The sequence below is a fragment of the Pseudorca crassidens genome, chromosome 15 (genome assembly GCF_039906515.1).
Source record: "Pseudorca crassidens isolate mPseCra1 chromosome 15, mPseCra1.hap1, whole genome shotgun sequence".
In the NCBI taxonomy this organism is placed as follows: Eukaryota; Metazoa; Chordata; class Mammalia; order Artiodactyla; family Delphinidae; genus Pseudorca; species Pseudorca crassidens.
In genome coordinates this window covers 66032355-66054332 of record NC_090310.1, presented here as the reverse complement: position 1 = coordinate 66054332, position 21978 = coordinate 66032355, and the positions used below count along the sequence as shown (strand labels likewise).

Sequence of the window (21978 nt, the reverse complement as noted above, 5' to 3'; positions counted from 1 at the left end):
CTACATTAGAAGGAATCTATAGCAGAATAACTGAGACAGAAGAATGGATAAGTGACCTGGAAGACAGAATGGTGGAATTCACTGCTGCGGAACAGAATAAAAAAAAGAATGAAAAGAAACGAAGACGGCCTAAGAGACCTCTGGGACAACATTAAACACAACAACATTCGCATTATAGGGGTCCCAGAAGGAGACCAATATCACTGATGAATATAGATGCAAAAACCCTCAACAAAATACTAGCAAACAGAATCCAACAACACATTAAAAGGATCATACACCATGATCAAGTGGGATTTATCCCAGAGATGCAAGGATTCTTCAGTATACGCAAATCAATCAATGTGATACACCATATTAACAAACTGAATAAAAACCATATGAGCATCTCAACAGATGCAGAAAAAGCTTCTGACAAAATTCAACACCCATTTATGATAAAAACTCTCCGGAAAGTAGGCATAGAGGGAACCTACCTCAACATGATAAAGGCCATATACAACAAACCCACAGCAAACATCATTCTCAATGGTGAAAAACTGAAAACGTTTCCTCTAAGATCAGGAAGAAGACAAGGATGTCCACTCTCACCACTATTTTTTTTTCTTTTTTTTTTGCGGTACGCGGGCCTCTCACTGTTGTGGCCTCTCCCGTTGTGGAGCACAGGCTCCGGACGCGCAGGCTCAGCGGCCATGGCGCATGGGCCCAGCCACTCCACAGCATGTGGGATCTTCCCGGGACCGGGGCACAAACCCGTGTCCCCTGCATCGGCTGGCAGACTCTCAACCACTGCGCCACCAGGGAAGCCCTCTCACCACTATTATTCAACACAGTTTTGGAAGTCCTAGCCACGGCAATCAGAGAAGAAAAAGAAATAAAAAGAATACAAATTGGAAAAGAAAAAGGAAAACTGTCACTGTTTGCAGATGACAAGATACTATATATAGAGAATCCTAAAGATGCCACCAGAAAACTACTCGAGCTAATCAATGAATTTGGTAAAGTTGCAGGATACAAAATTAATGCACAGATATCTCTTGCATTCTTATATGCTAATGATGAAAAATCTGAAAGAGAAATTAAGGAAACACTCCCATTTACCATTGCAACAACAAGAATAAAATACCTAGGAATAAACCTACCTAGGGAGACAAAAGACCTGTATGCAGAAAACTATAAGACACTGATGAAAGAAATTAAAGATGATGCCAATAGATGGAGAGATATACCATGTTCTTGGATTGGAAGAATCAATATTGTGAAAATGACAACACTATCCAAAAGCAATCTACAGATTCAATGCAATCCCTATCAAATTACTAATGGCATTTTTTACAGAACTAGAACAAAAAATCTTATAATTTGTATGGAGACACAAAAGACCCCGAATAGCCAAAGCAGTCTTGAGGGAAAAAAGCAGAGCTGCAGGAATCAGGAATCCCTGACTTCAGACTATACTACAAAGTTACAGTCATCAAGACAATATGGTACTGGCACAAAAACAGAAATATAGATCAATGGAACAAGACAGAAAGCCCAGAGATAAACCCACACACCTATGGTCAACTAATCTATGACAAAGGAGGCAAGGATACACAATGGAGAAAAGACAGTCTCTTCAGTAAGTGGTGCTGGGAAAACTGGACAGCTACATGTAAAAGAATAAGATTAGAACACTCCCTAACACCATACACAAAATTAAACTCAAAATGGATTAGAAACCTAAATGTAAGACTGGACACTGTAAAACTCCTAGAGGAAAACATAGGAAGAACACTCTGACATAAATCACAGCAAGATCTTTTTTGATCCACCTCCTAGAGTAATGTAAATAAAAACAAAAGTAAACAAATGGGACCTAATGAAACTTAAAAGTTTTTGTACACCAAAGGAAACCATAAACAAGACGAAAAGACAACCCTCAGAATGGGAGAAAATATTTGCAAAGGAATCAACGGACAAAGGATTAATCTCCAAAATATTTAAAGAGCTCATGCAGCTCAATATTAAAAAATCAAACAACCCAATCCAAAAATGGGCAGAAGACCTAAATAGGTATTTCTCCAAAGAAGATATACAGATGGCCAAGAAGCACATGAAAAGCTGCTCAACATCACTAATTATTAGAGAAATACAAATCAAAGCTACAATGAGGTATCATCTCACACAGGTCAGAATGGCCATCATCAGAAAATCTACAAACAACAAATGCTGGAGAGGGTGTGGAGAAAAGGGAACCCTCTTGCACTGTTGGTGGGAATGCAGATTGATACAGCCAAGATGGAGAACAGTATGGAGTTTCCTTAAAAAACTAAAAATAGAATTACCATACGATCCAGCAATCCCACTACTGGGCATATACCCAGAGAAAACCATAATTCAAAAAGACACATGCACCCCATTACTGTATAGCACAGGGAACTATATTCAGTATCTTGTGATATACCATAATGGAAAAGAATATGAAAAAAATAATGTATATATACGTATAACTGAATCACCTTGCTGTAGACCTGAAACTAACACAACTATACATCAGTAAAATAAAATATTTTTAAAAGTAAAAGAAAGAAAAAGTTTAATAAAGCCTTGAGGTGACTCTGGTGCACAATGAAGTCTGAGAACCACTGTTGTAAACAATGAGTAATTACCTACTGTTTTGCTCCTTGTAATTACAAAATAAAAGTGATTATTTGTTACAAGTGTCACCGACACAGAGAAGTTGCTAGCAAACAAGACAGACACAAGGATACACAGTTGGTTTTATATATATATATATATATATATATATATATATATATATATATATATATATATAAAAATAAAAATAATACTTATACAGGTATATATAGTTGGTTGGTTAAAGGAAGCAATGAGATGACAGGCTATGATAAGGATTCTACATAAGGCACGTCAGCAATGATTGATGAATACTTACAGCAAAGGCCTGCGTTCCTGTCTTCCTGCCTCTATTGTGAGGGTGTTGGCAAGCAAAGGAGCAATGATAATAAGCAAGGCTGTGGAACTCTAAACAGACTCTTTTCAAGCAACCATGGCAAAGCTCTGGCCAGTCTAAGGATGGGGGTTTGGGGTTGGGGACATTAAGAACCCAATTCTCAAGAAATCTTAAATATTAAGCATGCCAACAAGCCACCCAAGCCTATACCTTCAACTATCTTATCAACAAAGTTCATCAACAGTTACATCAAAATGAAAACTGTCCATTTTTACAGACATTTCAAACATCCAGAAGGACAAAATGCTACCCAAAAGTCCAACATTTTCAGCTACTTGAAGTCAATTTTGAAGCTTACTCCTGACAGCAGGCTCAGAATGGAGGCCTTAGATGAAGGGATGGACCCCGAGTTCCATGGAAGTCTACAACAGAGCTAGAAGCAGAACCCAAGCCTGTCTGCTGGCCTCTGACTAATTCTTCTCCCACCACCCCACACTGCCTATTCCCCAAGTCCCTCAGCCTCAATTCCAAACCACAAACCCAGAGCACCACTGGCCACTCTGAAATGACCCAAACTATGGCCAAAGGTGCTCAGGGGCCACTGTCCTTAGATAACAATATCCTGGCCCTGACCCTTTTTACTTCCAAAGAACTACAAGGGATCATCTTGAAACTTTCTCCCTTGATCATGCACATAGCCTAACCTGGGCTTCAATGAATCAGAGGGAACAAAACAACACATCCCACAGACAACAGTGGTCTAGACCCACTTCTGGAGAGAGGCCCCAAATCTACTTTAATGGTTTCATGCATAACTAAAAGAATGTCTTCCCACGGAATCCTCCCAAGGGTGGCTGGCAACAGAGCTCTCCCATGGCCACAAACAACATCTAACAAAAAACATGTAAATGACAGAATCCAAAATAAGAACATTCTTGACACAAAGGCCACCTGCCTCAGGCTCCCTTAAGAAGCTCCTGTCTTTACCAGATGAAACAAAGCTTCCTGGCTTTGTTCTCTGGGGGTTAAGAACTCAGCATATCAGACAACCTCAGTAATAGCAGAAGGGACGTAAGAACAAAACTAGAGACGTATAGAAAGCTCATCTTCTCTAGGACCAAGGAAACAGGTGACTCTAGAAAGGACAGATTTCTGTTGCTCTTGAAAGCTACCATAACTGTGAGTCAGGGTCCTTTTACTACCCTGCTCATTCTCCAGGAGTCAGAGAATTCCACAATATCATGGATAGGAGCTTTCAAACATGGTTTCTCTAAGTCCTGAGGTTCCCACAGGTGTGCCTAAGGGGGTGGGCAGAGGGATGGGATAAGTGCATGTTTGCAGGCAACCTCCCCCTAAGTCTTTTCCTCTTAGGAATTTTACATAATGGGCTTAGGTTCTGTAGCCAATAATTTCCAGAACTGCTCATCTAGTCCAATTCCTTCTCCCATTTCTAACTGCTCAGATGAGTCTAGAGCAAGGAGAATGAACTGCTTATAATCATCAAGCAGGGACTGGGACAGGGCCTGTCTCCAATCAGGGCTCTCAAGACACCACCGGGCTCCAGGAAGTACAGACCATCTACACTCACCCTACCGTATCAGGTGCACGTACACACACACACACCGCCAGCGAGCATCTGGCCCTGACAACTTCTGCTGTTTAAGGAAAACCCTGTTCCAGAGAAGCGGCCTGGTACTGTAGGAACTGCAGTTTCAGGAAACTTGGAGCACCACAGACCTCCATGCAGACCTCAGGCTACCATTTATCTATATGCTCTGTAACCTCAAGCAGTTTCTCCTGTGAGCTCAGTTCCTCATCTGTAAAATGTGGATGGGGTTGACGGCAACAACCTTTCCACGTTTATGTGAAGACTAAATAAGATCAGATATGGAAATTGCTTAGCAAAGGGGCTGTCACAGAGCAAGGGATCAATATGTGGTTCTAATTACCATCATCTACCAAGTCACTTTGACAGAGAACCTCCTTCCCCCCATAGAAGGTAGGAGCCGAGCTAGCAGCTACATGTATGGGCCTAAATTGTCCTTTCATCTCTATTCAAAGCTGCTCATAGTCCCAGTGTTCCCACATTTCAAATGTAGGTTCAGTTATAGCATGAAGAAAACAAAAAATAGTAACTGCTTCAACCGGAGACTCTAGAAATAAGACCATTTCCATAAAATCTCCCAGTTTAAATGCAGACTTTAGGCAATGAACAAAGAGATTGAACTGGGGTACAAGGAGGGGACGAGGGGGCCGTGACCCAAGGATATGCATAATTTTAAGGAAGAGGGACCTGATTTGCCTGCGCACTCAAGTTAACCACAGATCAACAGGAAGGAATGATTCCTCATTTTGTTGTAAATGTGAACCTACTTTCAGTTTCCCCCAGAGAGAATGCCTTGCAGGGCAGGGGCACAAACCCCCTGACAGACGAGCGGCTCTGACATCCTCGGCATAAAAACGGGGAGCTGAGCAGAGGTGAGGTCAACTCACCAGAGATGGCTTCCAAACAAAGATTCCCTGGAAGCAGAATCCCTTCTTTTTCTCCAACACAGACCAAGGATCTAACAAGGCTACCAGGTGTGGCTGCCTTCACACAAAATGATGCTTAACTGCAACTGCCAAGGAATCATTCCAGATGAAAAGGGCTAAATAACATGGCATTGCTCTCCCCAGTTTCCAAGTGCTAAATAACTCCCTTAAGAAACTCTGGGGCTTCCCTGGTGGCGCAGTGGTTGAGAGTCCGCCTGCCGATGCAGGGGACACAGGTTCATGCCCCGGTCCGGGAAGACCCCACATGCCGCGGAGCAGCTGGGCCCATGGGCCATGGCTGCTGGGCCTGCACGTCCGGAGCCTGTGTTCCGCAACAGGAGAGGCCACAACAGTGAGAGGCCCGCGGACCGCAAAAAAAAAGAAACTGAAAGTTGCTACCAAAAACTCAACGGATGACAAGCTTCTTTTCTAGAAATAAGACATTTCTTGACAACTTATTCATGTAAAACAGATCTTTTGGGGGTTTTTTTTCCCTTGTTTTCTTCCAAGCTTCTGCTTAGAGAAAAAGAGAGAAAAAAAAAGAAAAAGTGTGTCTAAAGGCCATCAGTGTTAACACCCTGTGACAGGGATGAAGGAAAATACTTTAATAGTGCAAAAAATAATAGTGCTGAAAGCTGTCAACGAAAGATTGAATGTAAAAGTAAAACGTGTACATAGTTGTAAAAAAAAAGGAGTTTTAAAACATGTTTATTTTCTATGCACTTTTTAAATTTAAGTGATAGTTTAATTAATAAACATGTCAAGTTTATTGCTGCAAAAAAATAATTAAATAAAATAAAAAATAAAAGTTGCTATCTGGTTGTGATTCAGTCATGCCAGATTCCCAATGCCAACAGCCAGTGCTCTCCACTCTGGCTAGGGCCACTACCCACCAGCCTGCTCAGTCAATGCTCAGCCTCAGCAAAACCATCAAGGAGGTTAAGCACGGCAGAAAAATCAGACCAAGCCTTCCCAAGATGAAGCTATAGAAAGTGACTTCACTATATCCCCAGCCTCCTCCTAGCAGCACCAAAAAGACTGAATAACTTTTATAGGAAATAAAGGCACCACCTTGCCTGCAGAGGTTCTTCTCACAGCACCATTAAGCCGTGGTGGCCCCTACTAACCAGAGAAAGAGTGAAATTAGAGTCCAGCATTGTCCCTCCCAATCCTGCAACTGAATTACTAGAATAAATCATGAGCTAGAAACTGCCAGCTCCCCTGGATTAAACCTAACCCAAAGGCAGCACCTAAGAGTCATTTTTTCATCTCAAAATCAGGCACAGATGTGAGCACCCACAAAGGCTAGCTTTCCTTCGCAGTCCACGAGGTAGCATTAATGCCACACAGCTGGTTCCATTAACTTTCAGGATTGCCCCTCCCCCATGTCCCTCCTTCTCCTCCCTCTTCCAATTAATCTCAAGAACCAGAAAGGATGGCAGCATAATACAGGACTTCAGACTCAAGAACTCTGGGGAAAACAGGTTCTCCCAAAAATATCCACTCATTTTCAATGTCCTCCAGTTAACTAAAATTCACTGAACAGAATTTGAAGCTTACAGAACTAATATATTAGGGTAGCAAATGACCATTGTAGGAACAAATTACCTCAAGACTCTCCCTCCTATAATTTTAGCTCATGGAGGAAATAAACTGAAAAGATTTTTTAAAACAACTTGCAAAGCTCTGGTTGCCAAAGTTTAAAAGACATTTAAAAACCTTAATTAACTACGGCCAATAATTCGGCCAATGACTTTTAGTCCTTAAATGATCACTTCAAAAGATTTCAGACCCAGGGCTTCCCTGGTGGCGCAGTGGTTAAGAATCTGCCTGCCAGTGCAGGGGACACGGGTTCGAGGCCTAGTCCGGGAAGATCTCACATGCCGCGGAGCAACAAAGCCTGTGCACCACAGCTGCTGAGCCTGCCATCTAGAGCCCGCGAGCCACAACTACTGAGCCCACGTTCTACAACTACTGAAGTCCACGCGCCTAGAGCCTGTGCTCTGCAACAGGAGAAGCCACCATGATGAGAAGCCCGCGCATCGCAACGAAGAGTGGCCCCCACTCGCCACAACTAGAGAAAGCCCCTGTGCAACAATGAAGACCCAATGCAGCCAAAAATAAATAAAATAAATTTATTAAAAATATATATTGGCTATATTACCTGTGCTGTACAGTATATCCTTGTAGCTTTTTCTTCTATGAGTTTGACTTGATTTTCCCCATATTAAGTGAGATCAGTCACCATTTTAATAAAAATGGACCTATAAATTGTATTTAATGAGTGTTTGATATAATAAACTATGTCTTTTACTAAAAGGATTTAAAGCAGTTTAATAACATGTAAGCTTTCCTTTAAAATAAATTTTTAGGTTAAAGTGAAACATATGAAAAATAGTAACAGGATTTTATTTTGAACACTGGCTTATAAAGTAACTTAGGGAAACAAGGGACTATCCAAAAAGACTTAATCCATGAACAGGAGGATCAGTAACTGTTTAGACAACTTAGAAGATACAACCTTGCTTTGGAGACCTGTGGTAAAAGAACTGTGGTTTAAGGATAACCTACATCTGTCAACCCACACTGGTCTAATAGCTGCCGGGACTGGGGTGGGGTGAATGTAGCAAGAGAGGAACTAAAATTTCTGCTACATGCAAATGTATGTTCATTTTTGACCATTTCAACCCATTCTCAGACAAAACTTCTTGGTCACCCCGAAGTCCAGCAGAGTGCTGAATAAATACTTAAATAACTTCATTGAATGAAAAATCAGTGTGGCCTTAGAGTCACCCCTAACACTGGTACTAAGAGGTCTGTTTGCCCTAAACATTCACTGCAGGAATCGTGGACATACCACAAACATCTTGGTAGAAAATGTTAAAAAAAGGAAAACAGGTATCACTTGAACCCCCAGTGTGTTCTCTGTGTGTCAGGATGCTGACCACACATATTACCTTCATAACCCTCCTCTTCTCTTGCCTTTATTAGCAAAATGAGCCTCTTTGGGACATGTTCCCGGTCCTGACTCCTCACATGTTCTAAACTCTGGCAAAGGCATTCCAGCTCAGTGCTCTAAATCCCAGTACCCCAATTTCAACTAGTAACTCTGATACTACAGACCACTCTCAACCACCTTGCATCCACAAAGCACATTTTTAAGAAAAGTTTGCTATTTGCTTCATTTCTAGGCTGTTCACAAATAACTAAAAGGAATATTAGGGACTTATTTCATCTATTATATTAGGAACTCCTAGACAGCAAGAACCTACACACTTCCCAGCAGAGTGACAGATGAACCATGACTGTTTTAGAAGGCAAAGAACCAAACTCCCCCTCTTTAACCTACCTTTCTCTCCATTTATAATTTCTTCCTAACTCCTGACAGAGTAATTAACTTAAAGAGAGACGATTCCTAGGCAATAAATACATACTGAAAATATACTCTCAAACTCCAATATTACAAACTCACCCCTAAGTCAAGAGTAAAAACAATTACAACTCAAATGCCTTACCATCCTTGTTAACAGCAGTGACTCTGGCTGGGTAAAAACGACAATCAGACCAGCAAGCAAGGACCTGCTCATTTATTTGAAATTCCTAAAAAATATTAAAAAACAAAAAAGATCCTGTTACCAATCCAATTTCATAGGACATACATAGTAACAGAATTCATAAAAGAAGCTGAAATTGACAAGGGCAGGAAGGGGAGATGGCTACTGGGATGGAGGAAGATGTTTCTGCTGTTCAGCATTGGGAGCCAAAACAAAAGGGCTAGACACAGACTTTTGCCATTTTAAGAGTTCTGGACAGCCATAGCACAGCACCAATGATAATCCTATCCTGTGCCTGAAAGTGAGTCTAAGAGCCCAGGACCACCAGGGAACACACCAACTACACAAGCTGGAAGGAGAGAGTCTACTTCATCTTACGGGAAGCAGCATTCATGCCGCCTAATGCCATCTACACTTTTAAAGGGTCTTTTGACAAAGGAGGCACTCATTCACCATTAATATTTCATACTGTTTTCCCAGCACACAGTTTGCATTGCTACATTTTGAAGAATGAATATTCTTCAAGGTCTTATAAAAGACCTTAATATGAGGCTAGCACAGTGCTCCACATGGAATGATTGCTGAATAAATGATCAGACAGCAGATGAGCTTACTAAATGATCTAAAGGGACACAGTGGTGTAAAGGAGAGAAAGTCCCCATTCATCATCAATGCAGTCTCAACCAACTTAGTTTATGAGCTGTCAAATCAATCACGTCATACAAACAGATGACAGCTGAGATTCTTCAACAACCCCCCGCCCCCACCCGGGGCCATGGAGATCTCAGAGTTGCACTACAAGCCTAAATAAGGATGGTCCCCAGCTGCTACAGACTTTCACACCAAACATCAAAGGCTGGAACATAAAGTACCTAATGGCTGACCCCACTCATTACTGAATTACCCAGATTTGTTACTCACAGATGATCCTTCCTCTTCATGTAAGCCCTCTTTCCTCAGCTGTATTTTCTCTAAAGGGCGTAAATATGGACTGTCCCAGCAGAACCATTCATCATAACGATGGTTCCAACGCTTGAAATGGATGAGTACTTTTCCTTCTTCGTAATCAATATCTTCTATGTGAGCTGGATACCTGAGTCAGGGAAAAAAAAGAAAATTAAATGCCTTTAATACCCACCCAAAATAATCAAAATGATACCCTTCCAAACCTCTTCCCAAAGGAGTAGGTCTCAAAGTACTAAATAAAGCCTATCATTTAGAGGTTCTGTGTCATTGTGTCAAATTGAAAATTATGAAGGCTAACAGACCTGGGGTTCAAATCCTATCCAGGATATTCCTTAGTCTGTGATTAAATTAACCTTTCAGAGCCTGAGTTCCTTCATGTAAAGTGGAAGAAGGATACCCAACACACTGTGTTGTAGTGCAAGTTAAACAAGATGACACATACACAAGACCCAAGCACAAAGGAGGCAGGAAGCAAACATTTAACAACTAGATTATATTTTACGTGTTAAAAAATTCAAATGACCATGCAGCCCAGATTGTGTTAGTCTCAATTTTCAGAATTTTAAGAATTTTGTTATCTATATATTGGAATACTATGAAGTTGTTAAAAAGAAGATGGCTCTATGTCATGATATGGAAAGCTCTCCCATGATGAACTATTAAATGAAAAGAGCAAGGTGCAGAACACTGTGTATGGTAAGTAAGCTACTGCTTATTTTTTTAACAAGATGAAAAAGAATATATATATTCATACATGCTTAAATATGCATAAAACATCTAGAAGAATACACAAGAAACTAACACTGGTTACTTGTGGAAGTATGGTCAGTTCACTAGATGGGCTCTTTCAATATCCAATCCACTCTTCTAGATTGAGAGTTGGGAAAACCAACAACTACATTTGCTTGACTCCCTTACAATTGGCAATCAAGGTCATGGAGACCTGTGGATTTGGAAGCAACTGTAGCGGCCAGACGCAGTGCTCCAGTGCAGGACCTCTCAAACTTTCATGCAATGCAAATCATCAGAGGATCTTGTTAAAATGCAGATTCTGATTCAGTCGATGGAGCTAAGGTCTAAGAGCTTTAAACAAGCTCCCAGGTGCTACTGACATGCTGGTCTACAGTGGCAAGGGTCTAATGTCTAGTCACTGGCTTCTTGAGTGTCAAGCAGCAATGGTGGGGGTGGCAGTAGCAGTAGTGAATTCCTGACCTCCAGATCACAGCTCCAGTGGTGGGTCCTTCAAATTTATACTCTAAGGGCAGCCCTCTTGGGTCCCACTCCTCCAACTCTTCCAACAATTTTGTAAGTAGCCAATTTCTTGTGTTAAATCCTTTTGTGGTTCAAGTACCCAGAATGGTTTCTGTTTCCAGCATTAAACTTGACTGATACAAGAGGGGAACTGGGTATAGCGGCAGGGAGGGGCAAAAGTGGGATGGAGACCTTTTGCAGTATACCTTTTAATACTTTTTCATTTTTCAACCATATAAATGTATTGCTCATTCCAAAAATAAATAAATGGTTAAAAATAAAGAAAAATAAATATGCAATTGTTCTCTTAAATACACTTGTATTAATCAGAATGCTATTCGAGATTGAGAAAGTTTACACTCTACTTATTCGTTATTGTCTCCCTACAACTTGGACATGCACCATTTCCTTCTTCTTACATCTAACACTTAGTACCCTACTGTCCTAATAAATATGTGCTACCTAAATGAAAAGGCCTGCTTTCTTGTGTCATCTGTACACTGTGTCCTCTTCAACCCTAGACTAGTATCTGCTAAGGCAGTACACTTGGAGTTAACTAACCACAGAAGGTTGCAGATACTGGGCATTCAATAAACATTCAGCAAATGAATTCTATTCTCCCTATTCTTCCCAAAGGTCGAGTGTCTTGTCAGTTCTTCAAACCCAAAGCTCTCAGACTTCAGCTACCCATTCCAATTTCAGTCACTCTCCAAGTTCAGGCCCCAATCACTTCATGTGGGTATTTCTCACACAGGACTGACAGGGTATGCTTTTCAAAATTCCTAATGGTATTATGCATACATTAATTGCTCAAAAAATATTAACAAAAGGAATAAACAGCCCTGAAACTAGTCCCCCTACTCCAATCCAACTTACACACAGCTGCTATAAATATAAGCTATCTTGACTAAATATAAGCTATCTTGACAACAGACTAGCTAATTGTACGATCTCGTGAACTGAGTAGTACAATTGTAGGACATAAAAGAGGCTTCCCTAAGTCTATTCCTCCCTATAAAATGAGGAGAAGGATACGGATATCTCAACTGCATTCCTCTTGCCCTCTCATTCACTCAGCCTACCAGAGACTAGTAAGCCTCCCTAACTCACTCCTATTCAAAGCCCTTTCTTTAGTGGTTTACTATCTCTAGCTATAGTTTTCAAACAGGTCTTTGGAAATACGTGCAGAATTAATTTTTCACAGAACTAAATTTATTTAATTTATAGAACTTTCCTTTATACTAAGATCACATTCTTTCTAATTTTTTGGTGCTTAAATATACTTTTGAAATTAAAACAATGGTAATTGTTTTTAATCCTTACTAACATTATGCAGCCATTAAAAAGAATAAGGCAGCTCTCTATGTACTGATTTTTAAAGATCTCTAAGAAAGGTGTGTGGGGGGGAACAACTCAAGATGCGAAACGGTATTGAATGCACTACCATTCATTTGGGGGAGGGGAGAGAGCCAATACATTCGTACCTGTTTTTAAATGCGTGGGCTATCTCTGGAAGGATGATCAAGCAACCCGGTTTGCCTCTTGGGAGGGGAACTGGATAGTTAAGGAACTGGAGAGGAAGTATGAGACTTATTTTATTCAATATATATCCTTTTGTTTGTTTTGAATGTTGTACCATGAGCATGTATTAAATATAAAATATATAATTAGATATTTATTTTAAATATCCTTATTTGGCAAAATAAAAAGTTGGCACCTCAGTACAACCCCAAATTCTTTTGAATTTGCACTTGGTCAGTGCCTTCTAAAAGTCTGGTAAGTCTGGACCCACAGAAATAACTGCAAAATGCTAGGCCAGTAACTCCACTGCGCACACTTAGAGTATGAAGGACCTCTGGGCCCTTAGCTAGCCAAAAGCTACTCCCTTGTTCAAAAACTTCACAGGCACAGGCATCCCACTGTCTGCAGACTACACAAATCTCTCCAGGAGGATCAAGAATAACCAAGGGGTCAGTAAGTTTTCCTAAGAAGAAGGTTGTTCTCCCTACTTCTCTAAAGTGTGACAAGGATACAAGTCACTCATTGTGGATGGGGAAACCCAACTGCCATTTCACAGAAAAAGACAAGCAGTTGATCTTAGAGATCAACCCAGTAAGCCTTGGTGGCTCACAACTGCACAGCTGCCTTGGGGACAGCTCAGATTCATCAGCCAACAGAACGTTATTAAGTGACTTTGATCTAGCCAGTCAATTCCAGGTCTTGGAATAAATTATAAAATGTATGTGGTTCTGGCCCCTGCCCTTGAGAAGAACCAGACACCAACTAAGTTTTTGTTTGTTTGTTTGTTTGTTTTTCCAACTAAGTTTTAAAACTACTCTGTGGGGAAAAAAAAAAAAAACTACTCTGTGGATAGACATTCTCCCAAAGAGGAAATGCAGATGGGCAACAGGCACATGAAAAGATGCTCAGCATGGCTAATCATCAAGTAAATGCAAATCAAAATAACAATGAGCTATCACCTCACACCTTTCAGAATGGCTATCATCAAAAAGAACACAAATAACAAATGTTGGCGAGGATGTAGAGAAAAGAGAACCCTTGTACACTACTGATGGGAATGTAAATTGGTGCAGCCACTGTGGAAAACAGTATGGAGGTTTCTCAAAATACTAAAAATGGAACTACCACATGACCCAGCGATTCCACTACTGCGTATATATCCAAAAAAAACCCCACTAATTCAAAAAGATACATGTACCCCAATGTTCACAGCAGCATTATTTACAATTGCCAAGGTATGGAAGCAATCTAAGTGTTCATCAACAGAGGAATGGAGGGACTTCCCTGGTGGTCCAGTGGTTAAGACTCAGCACTTTCAATGCCGTGCCCCAGGTTCAATCCCTGGTGTGGGAACTAAGATCCAACAAGCCGCACAGCATAGTCAAGAAAAAGAATAAATAAATAAAATATTTATTTTTAAAAAAACAAATGAGGGACTTCCCTGGTGGTACAGTGGGCAAGACTCCACGCTCCCAATGCAGGGGGCCCGGGTTCGATCCCTGGTCCGGGAACTAGACCCCATATGCATGCTGCAACTAAGAGTTCACATGCCACACTAAGGAGTCCGCCTGCTGCAACTAAGACCTGGTGCAACCTAAATATATAAATAAATATTTTTTAAAAAATTAAAAAAAAAACAGATGCATGGATAAAGAATATATGGTGTATATATATGTATACAATGGACTACTACTCACCATAAAAAAGGAACGAGGGACTTCCCTGCTGGCGCAGTGGTTAAGAATCCACCTGCCAATGCAGGGGACATGAGTTCAAGCCCTGGTCTGGGAAGATCCCACATGCTGTGGAGCAGCTAAGCTTGTGCGCCACAACTACTCAGCACGCACTCTAGAGCCCGCGTGCCACTAATACTGAGCCTGTGTGCCACAACTACTGAAGCCTGGATGCCTAGAGCCCGTGCTATGCAACAAGAGAAGACACCACAACGAGAAGCCCGTGCACCACAACGAAGAGTGGTCCCTGCTCACTGCAACTAGAGAAAGCCTGCATGCAGCAAGGAAGACCCAATGCAGCCAAAAATAAATAAATAAATATATTAAAGAAAAGAAAAAAGGAATGAAATTTTGCCATCTGCAGCAACGTGGATGGACTTGGAGGGCATTATGCTAAGTGAAATAAGTCAGACAGAGACAAAAATATTGCATGATATCACTTACATGTGGAATCTAAAAAATACAACAAAGTAGTGAATATAATAAAAAAGAAGCAGACTCACAAATACAGAGAACAAACTAGTGGTATGGGTAGGGGGAGGGGAAATATAGGGATGGGAGAGTGGGAGGCACAAACTACTGGGTGTAAGATAGGCTCAAGGATGTACTGTACAACACAGTGAATATAGCCAATATTCTGTAATAACTATAAATGGAAAGTAACCTTTAAAAACTGTATAAAAAATTTTTATTAAAAAAAAACTACTAGAACCAACAAGGACCTACTGCATAGCACAGGGAACTCTACTCAATATTCTGTGATAACCTGTATGAGAAAAGAATCCAAGAAAGAATGAATATATGATATGAAAATCTGAATCACTTTGCTGTACACCTGAAACCAACACAACATTGTAAATCAACTATACTCCAATAAAATTAAGGAAAAAAACAAAACTACATTAAAAAAAAATACATGGTGGAACCACATGAAACAGCTTATAATCAACTGCTCTTTACTGACAAAAATAGTAATTTTGAGCTTCCCTGGTGGCGCAGTGGCTGAGAGTCCGCCTGCCAATGCAGGGGACACGGGTTCGTGCCCTGGTCCGGGAAAATCCCACGTGCCACGGAGCGGCTGGGCCCGTGAGCCATGGCCGCTGAGCCTGCACATCCGGAGCCTGTGCTCTGCAACGGGAGAGGCCACAACAGTGAGAGGCCCGTGTACCGCAAAAAAAAAAAAAAAAAAGGTAATTTTACCTGGTTCAACCCAAATACTGGAACAACCATAAAGAAAGCTGGAGAAGATGCAGCAAGGTTAACAAAAGAGGAGATGTGGGGCTTCCCTGGTGGCACAGTGGTTGAGAGTCCGCCTGCCGATGCAGGGGACACGGGTTCGTGCCCCGGACCAGGAAGATCCCACATGCCGCGCAACGGCTGGGCCCGTGAGCCATGGCCGCTGAGCCTGCGCGTCCGGAGCCTGTGCTCCGCAACGGGAGAGGCCACAACAGTGAGAGGCCTGCGTACCGCAAAAAAAAAAAAAAAAAAAAGAGATGTGAATGGAATCTGTATAGATGTATAGACAGAAAAGGGGAGACAAAATTTCCAGCTTCAACATGTAACTAACAGCTACTGATGAGACTCTAGTTTCCAAACTAACATTGCAGCTGGGAGTCACATTTCTAATGGAAATACTAGCCAGAAAGGAGCAGACATTAAAAACCAAACTGAAATAAAACTTAGCTCTGGGGAGGAGAGAGGGATTGGGAATAGCCAAGAGACTTTTGCTTGTGGTTGTAATTTTTACAAGGATTTAGTCACAAAATACCTGTATAAGCAAAAAAAAATACTTTTAATTAAAAGTTTTGAAAAATATTTAATGGGCTGATATCAACCAGTAGCTTCATGGTTCTTAGATTTATATGCTGCTTGGCACATCCACAAAACAGAATATTATGCAGCTGTAAAAAAAAAATGAGAACAAACTATGAATTGACAAAGATTTCCAAATTTTAAAAAGTCAAGCTACAAAATCATGCATATCTTATACTTTCTGTGTTACAAAAGAGGAAAATAAGAATATACAGTATATTTGCTTTTGCTTAAATATTAAATAAAGAAACAATGGGGCTTCCCTGGTGGCACAGTGTTGAGAGTCCGCCTGCCGATGCAGGGGACATGGGTTCGTGCCCCGGTCCGGGAAGATCCCACATGCCGTGGAGCGGCTGGGCCCGTGAGCCATGGCCGCTGAGCCTGCGCGTCCGGAGCCTGTGCTCCGCAACGGGAGAGGCCACAACAGTGAGAGGCCCGCGTACCGCAAAAAAAAAAAAAAAAAAAACAGAAACAAGAAACAATGGTAGGAGGACTTCCCTGGTGACACAGTGGTTAAGAATCCACCTGCCAATGCAGGGAACATGGATTCAAGCCCTGGTCCGGGAAGATCCCACATGCCGCGGAGCAACTAAGACCGTGTGCCACAACTACTAAGCCTGTGCTCTAGAGCCCGTGCTCCACAACAAGAGAAGCCACCACGGGCTTCCCTGGTGGCACAGTGGTTGAGAATCTGCCTGCCAATGCAGGGGACGCGGGTTCGAGCCCTGGTCTGGGAGGATCCCACATGCCGCGGAGCAACTAGCCCCGTGAGCCACAATTACTGAGCCTGTGCGTCTGGAGCCTGTGCTCCGCAGCAAGAGAGGCCGCGATAGTGAGAGGCCCGCGCACCGCAATGAGGAGTGGCCCCCACTTGCCGCAACTATAGAAAGCCCTCGCACAGAAACGAAGACCCAACACAGCCATAAATAAATTAATTAATTAATTAATTAATTAAATAAAAAAAAGAGAAGCCACCACAATGTGAAGCCTGTGCACCACAACAAAGAGTAGCCCCCGCCCGCTGCAACTAGAGAAAGCCCGGGCACACCAACGAAGACCCAATGCAACCAAAAATAAATAAAGAAAATAAATTTAATTCAAAAAAGAAAAAGAAAACTAAAAAACTTGCAGAAAAAAAATTAAAATAAATAAATAAAATTTAACCTGGGGGAGTTCCCTGGTGGTCTAGTGGTTAGGATTTGGTGCTTTCACTGCCATGTCCTGGGTTCAATCCCTGGTTGGGAAACTAAGATCCCGTAAGACATGCGGCACAGCCAAAAAATAAATAAATAAAATAAAATTCAACTTGGAAAGGTCGGATAACCTAAACTTCATAGTAAATTAGGTTACTATGGTGACCTTATCTTAAGCAAGTGGTATAACTGGTCACTAAACCAAGAAGCCACAGAAGGGCAGTAGCCAATCAAATGTAAAGACACAAGGAGAATGACAAAAATTACAGAAAGAGAAATTCATCAATTCCCCTGACATTTTCTGAGTACCCACTCTAGGCCAGGAAGTGTACCAGTGTTTGGAAATACACAGCAAAATCTATAAAGTCATGTGATCACAACAGCTGACAGAGGCAGGAAGACAATGTTACAAGGCACACAGGGCCTTTCATTTCCTCAGACATATACTACCTTCCCATACCGGGTCTGTTCACTTCACCTGAATCACTTTCCCCTGCCCACTCTTCCCAGGAAACAGCCTTACCCTCCTGCAGCCTCAGAATCCCTGACTATCTCAAGTAGCCCCCTTCTCCTTCCAATCTGTGTCAGTTTCCTGCTTGCTTCCTTCATAAATAACATTCGACCCAATCTGTAATTACTTCATTTGTTCCTCTGTTTACTTGTTTATGTTTACATGGCCTGCTTCCCCAGGATATTACAGACACCCCTAAAGACATCTATCTCTTACTGCAGTATCCTCAGGAGGAATAAATGTATAACTATACACACAAATAATTGTAATAAAGCATCACAGGTGCAACTACAGACGACTACTTAAGGTAGAATAGGGTACCAAGGAGCAAAAGGCTAGTTCTAAGGTAGAGGGGGAGAGGAAGGAGGCTGAGGAAGGAGGGCCAAGTCAACTAGTGAGAAGCAGACACTTGACTCAATCCTGAAAGATGAATAGGCATTTTCCAGGTGATGAAGGAGGCAATGAGACTGAAGAGTGTTTCTGGGAGAGGGTGTAATGTAAGTAAATCAGCATAGGTACAGAGGAAGAGAAGCACAAAGGAAGTACAGGAAGTACAGGAAACTGAAGGTGAGAAAAGAAACAGCAACTCTGTGTAGAGAACTATGCAGGAACCTTATGGATTCCATGGACCACTGGGTGTTAGTGAACACAGAGCTGGTGGTCCACAAGGTCTCCTTAAGGAATGTTTTATTGTGCTTTTTCATAATCTAAACCATCTTTATTAGAGCTTCCCAGCTGAGATGCCACAAGTGGATTACAGGTGAGCAACAACATGAAAAAGGTTGAGATGCACCGATCAAGATGACCACCATATAATCAAGTACTACTAAAGAATTTCAGTGTGTGTTTGCTATTAACCTGGCATTATATGATCACTCTCAAAAGGTAGCTGTAGTGGTTTTAAAAGACATCTGCAAATTTGACACTCCTTCCCTCCAAAAGTGGAGACTAATTATCCTTCCCTTGAATGTGGCCTCATTCCTAACAAATAGAATGTGGCAGAAGTGATGGTGGAGGACTTCAAGTCTGGGTCATAAAAAGTGCTGCAATTCTACACTTCTGGGCAAACACCCAAAAGAATCGAAAGCAGGGACTCAAACAGTTATCTGTATATCAATGTTCATAGCAGCATTATCCATAACAGCCAAAAAGTGGAAGCAATCCAAGTGTCCATCGACAGATGAATGGATAAACAAAATGTGATATGTTCACACAATGGAATATTATTCAGCCTTAAAAAATATAAAATTCTTATATATACCCTACAACATAGATGAACCTTGAAAACATTATACTAATGAAATAATCACAAAAGGACAAATACTGCATGATTTAGAGTAGTCAAATTCATAGAAACAAAAAGTAGGATGGTGGTTGCTAGGGGCTGGTGGGGGAAGAGAATGAGGAGTTACTGTTTAATATGTACAGAGTTTCCATTTGGGAAGATGAAAAAGTTCTGACAACATAGGGAACATAGCCAATATTTTATAATAACTACAAATGGACCATAACCTTTAAAAATTGTGAATCACTATATTGTATACCTTTAACTTATATAATACTGTACATCAACTACACTTTAAATACATACATACATACCTAGTTCTGGAGATGGGTGATGGTGATGGTTATACAACAATATGAATGCACTTAATGTCACTGAACTATACACTTAAAATGGTTAAAATGGTAAACCTTATGTTATGTATATTTTAACACAGATACACACACACAAAGCACTGCTGCTTCTTGGGTTCCCCATTCTGGGGGAAGCCAGGTGTGGTGTCACGAGAACATTTTAGATGCCCTATGGAGAGGTCCACGTGCAACCAGAAGTCTCCCACCAGCAACCAGCACCAGCTTAAGACAAACATAAGACTTCAACCTAGAACCCTCCATTAGGCTGCTCCTGAATTCCTGATCCACACACTGAAAGGATAATATTTGGTGTTGTTTTAGGCCACTAGATTTTGAGAAAATTTGTTACACAGCAATAAATAACTAACATAGTAGCATTTTGCCCCAATGCTACTAAAAGTGGGATCCACAGATACTACATAGGTTGGAGGCACCAGTCCCTATGTTTTTTTGAGTTTGAGACACACTACTCTAAACTACCAGATAAGCCAGCCTCCCCCAGGGCTCCACCAAGGAAAGGAGAGGGCTGTGGGACAGTGAAACCCACACCAAATAAAAGGGAATAACTCCACCTGCATGTCCAGAAAGGCAAAGAATAGTCCAGGTCTGACACAGAAATACAACATTGGCTTGTCCACAATATATGACCTCAAGTCCCAGGAAGGCTTGCTGCTCAGAGTCTTGGCTGCTTCTGTGCAAAATTAAGCTGCCCAACACCGCACACTCTGCACATGCTTAAATTAGAACAGCTAGACAGTGCTGGCAGAAATCTGTTTGGTCCCCCCACATACACACCAAAAATATAAACTGAAGAAATGTTACAGGGGGAAAAAGAGGAACAGAAAGGACAACAATTTCCCTCTGATTTCCTACTCCAACCGGTCAGCATTCACTCACATGGCTACTAATAACCAATGTGTGTAGTTTACTCTAGGGGTTATAAACTGCCTTTACATAAGGTATCTCACAGGATCTTTACCACCATCCCATGAGGGCTTAAGGAACTGTTATTATCACTGCACCCATTTTACATTTCTGGAAATGGAGGCTCAAAGAGAGTGACTAGGAAGAGGCATAACCAAGATCAGCATCCAAATCTCCTCACTAAACCCAGTGAAGAATCTTCTGCTCTCAATCTGACTTCACATGCAAACATGCTTGTAGTAACATGGGTCCACAGAGGTATCTTTTGTGTTAGCTACCTAATGGTCTACCCGGTGGTAGCCCATAATTTGCCTAAACTTTCCCCCAAGGGTTGGGCATTCAGGCTGCTTCCAGATTCTTCCCTATATAAAGAGCCTTTCTGCAAACATACAGCAATCATTTAGTTCAAGAATCAGAGTGTACCTCTCTATTCCTGGCTCAGGGCACACACCAGAAGCAAACGACTTCTATGCACAAAAGTAACATTCTAAGCCATCTCCAGCCTTTGTGGAGAGGGGATGGAGATGGAAATTGTATTTAGTGTAAAACAAAGGGCTGACTATTAAGCTGCAGAAAAACTGTGCTGTTTTGGATGCCTTAACTCTTTTCCTACCCCTTCACCACTTCTATTAATCAACATCGGGCACGTCTAACTCAGGAAATGTCTTGAATTCATCTCTCCTCTCTAAGCTGATCATTTCTCACAATTGAATAGTCAGTACATCCAGGTTAACTCCTATACCCCTCTACCAGTACTGGCAAAGGACCAGATACAGAGACACTCAATAAATGTTTGGTGACTGAATAAACACCACCACTTTTCTGTTCCTACAAGGGATCTGACCATGTCTCTCTCCTGCTTAAAATCTTCCTTTTTAGCCCAGTCTCCCACCACTCCTGATCTGTCCCCTCTCCAGACTCTGAGAACACAACATATTCTTTGAACTCTTTTTGCTCACGCTGTCCCTTCTGCCTGCTCTCACACTTCAGTCTCATCCTGGAAATCTTATCCTTTAATCTCACTTCCTTGCATATACCCTCAACTCCCTGGCCCCTCTTGCCCTCCATCATACCTGCCTGGACAAACCCCAACTGTAGGCAAATCAGAATCTCCACATTCTCCACTCCTGCACCCAGGCAGCTGATTATGCTGGAGAATACACACACGGTGATGGGTCTCACTTTATTTTCCTTTTTCTTTTTTTTTTTCTTGGCAGCCCCGTGCGGCATGTGGGATCTTAGTTCCCCAACCAGGGATGGAACCCAAGCCCCCTGCATTGGAAGCACAGAGCCTTAACTGCTGGACCACCAGAGAAGTCCCTGATGGGTCTCACTTTAAATGCATGGCCACAAATAGTGGTTCCCCTGGGGGTGAGGGGGGCTGTGT

The 21978-nt window shown here is 41.6% G+C and overlaps 1 protein-coding gene across 7 annotated transcripts in view; it reads right to left on the bottom strand.

Annotated features, from left to right (window-relative positions):
* The window catches only part of PHF20 (PHD finger protein 20), a 130724-nt gene that overhangs the window by 81349 nt on the left and 27397 nt on the right, over positions 1-21978 (bottom strand). For 6 of the 7 annotated variants that reach the window (XM_067707985.1, XM_067707988.1, XM_067707989.1 and 3 more), the window contains 2 exons: positions 9964-10135; positions 9004-9088 (listed from right to left, as the gene is read on the bottom strand). In XM_067707985.1, the coding sequence (XP_067564086.1) occupies positions 9004-9088; positions 9964-10135 (257 nt within the window). Of the gene's footprint in view, positions 1-9003; positions 9089-9963; positions 10136-12743; positions 12827-21978 lie in introns of those variants that run through there. The other variant, XM_067707991.1, reaches the window with a different exon arrangement.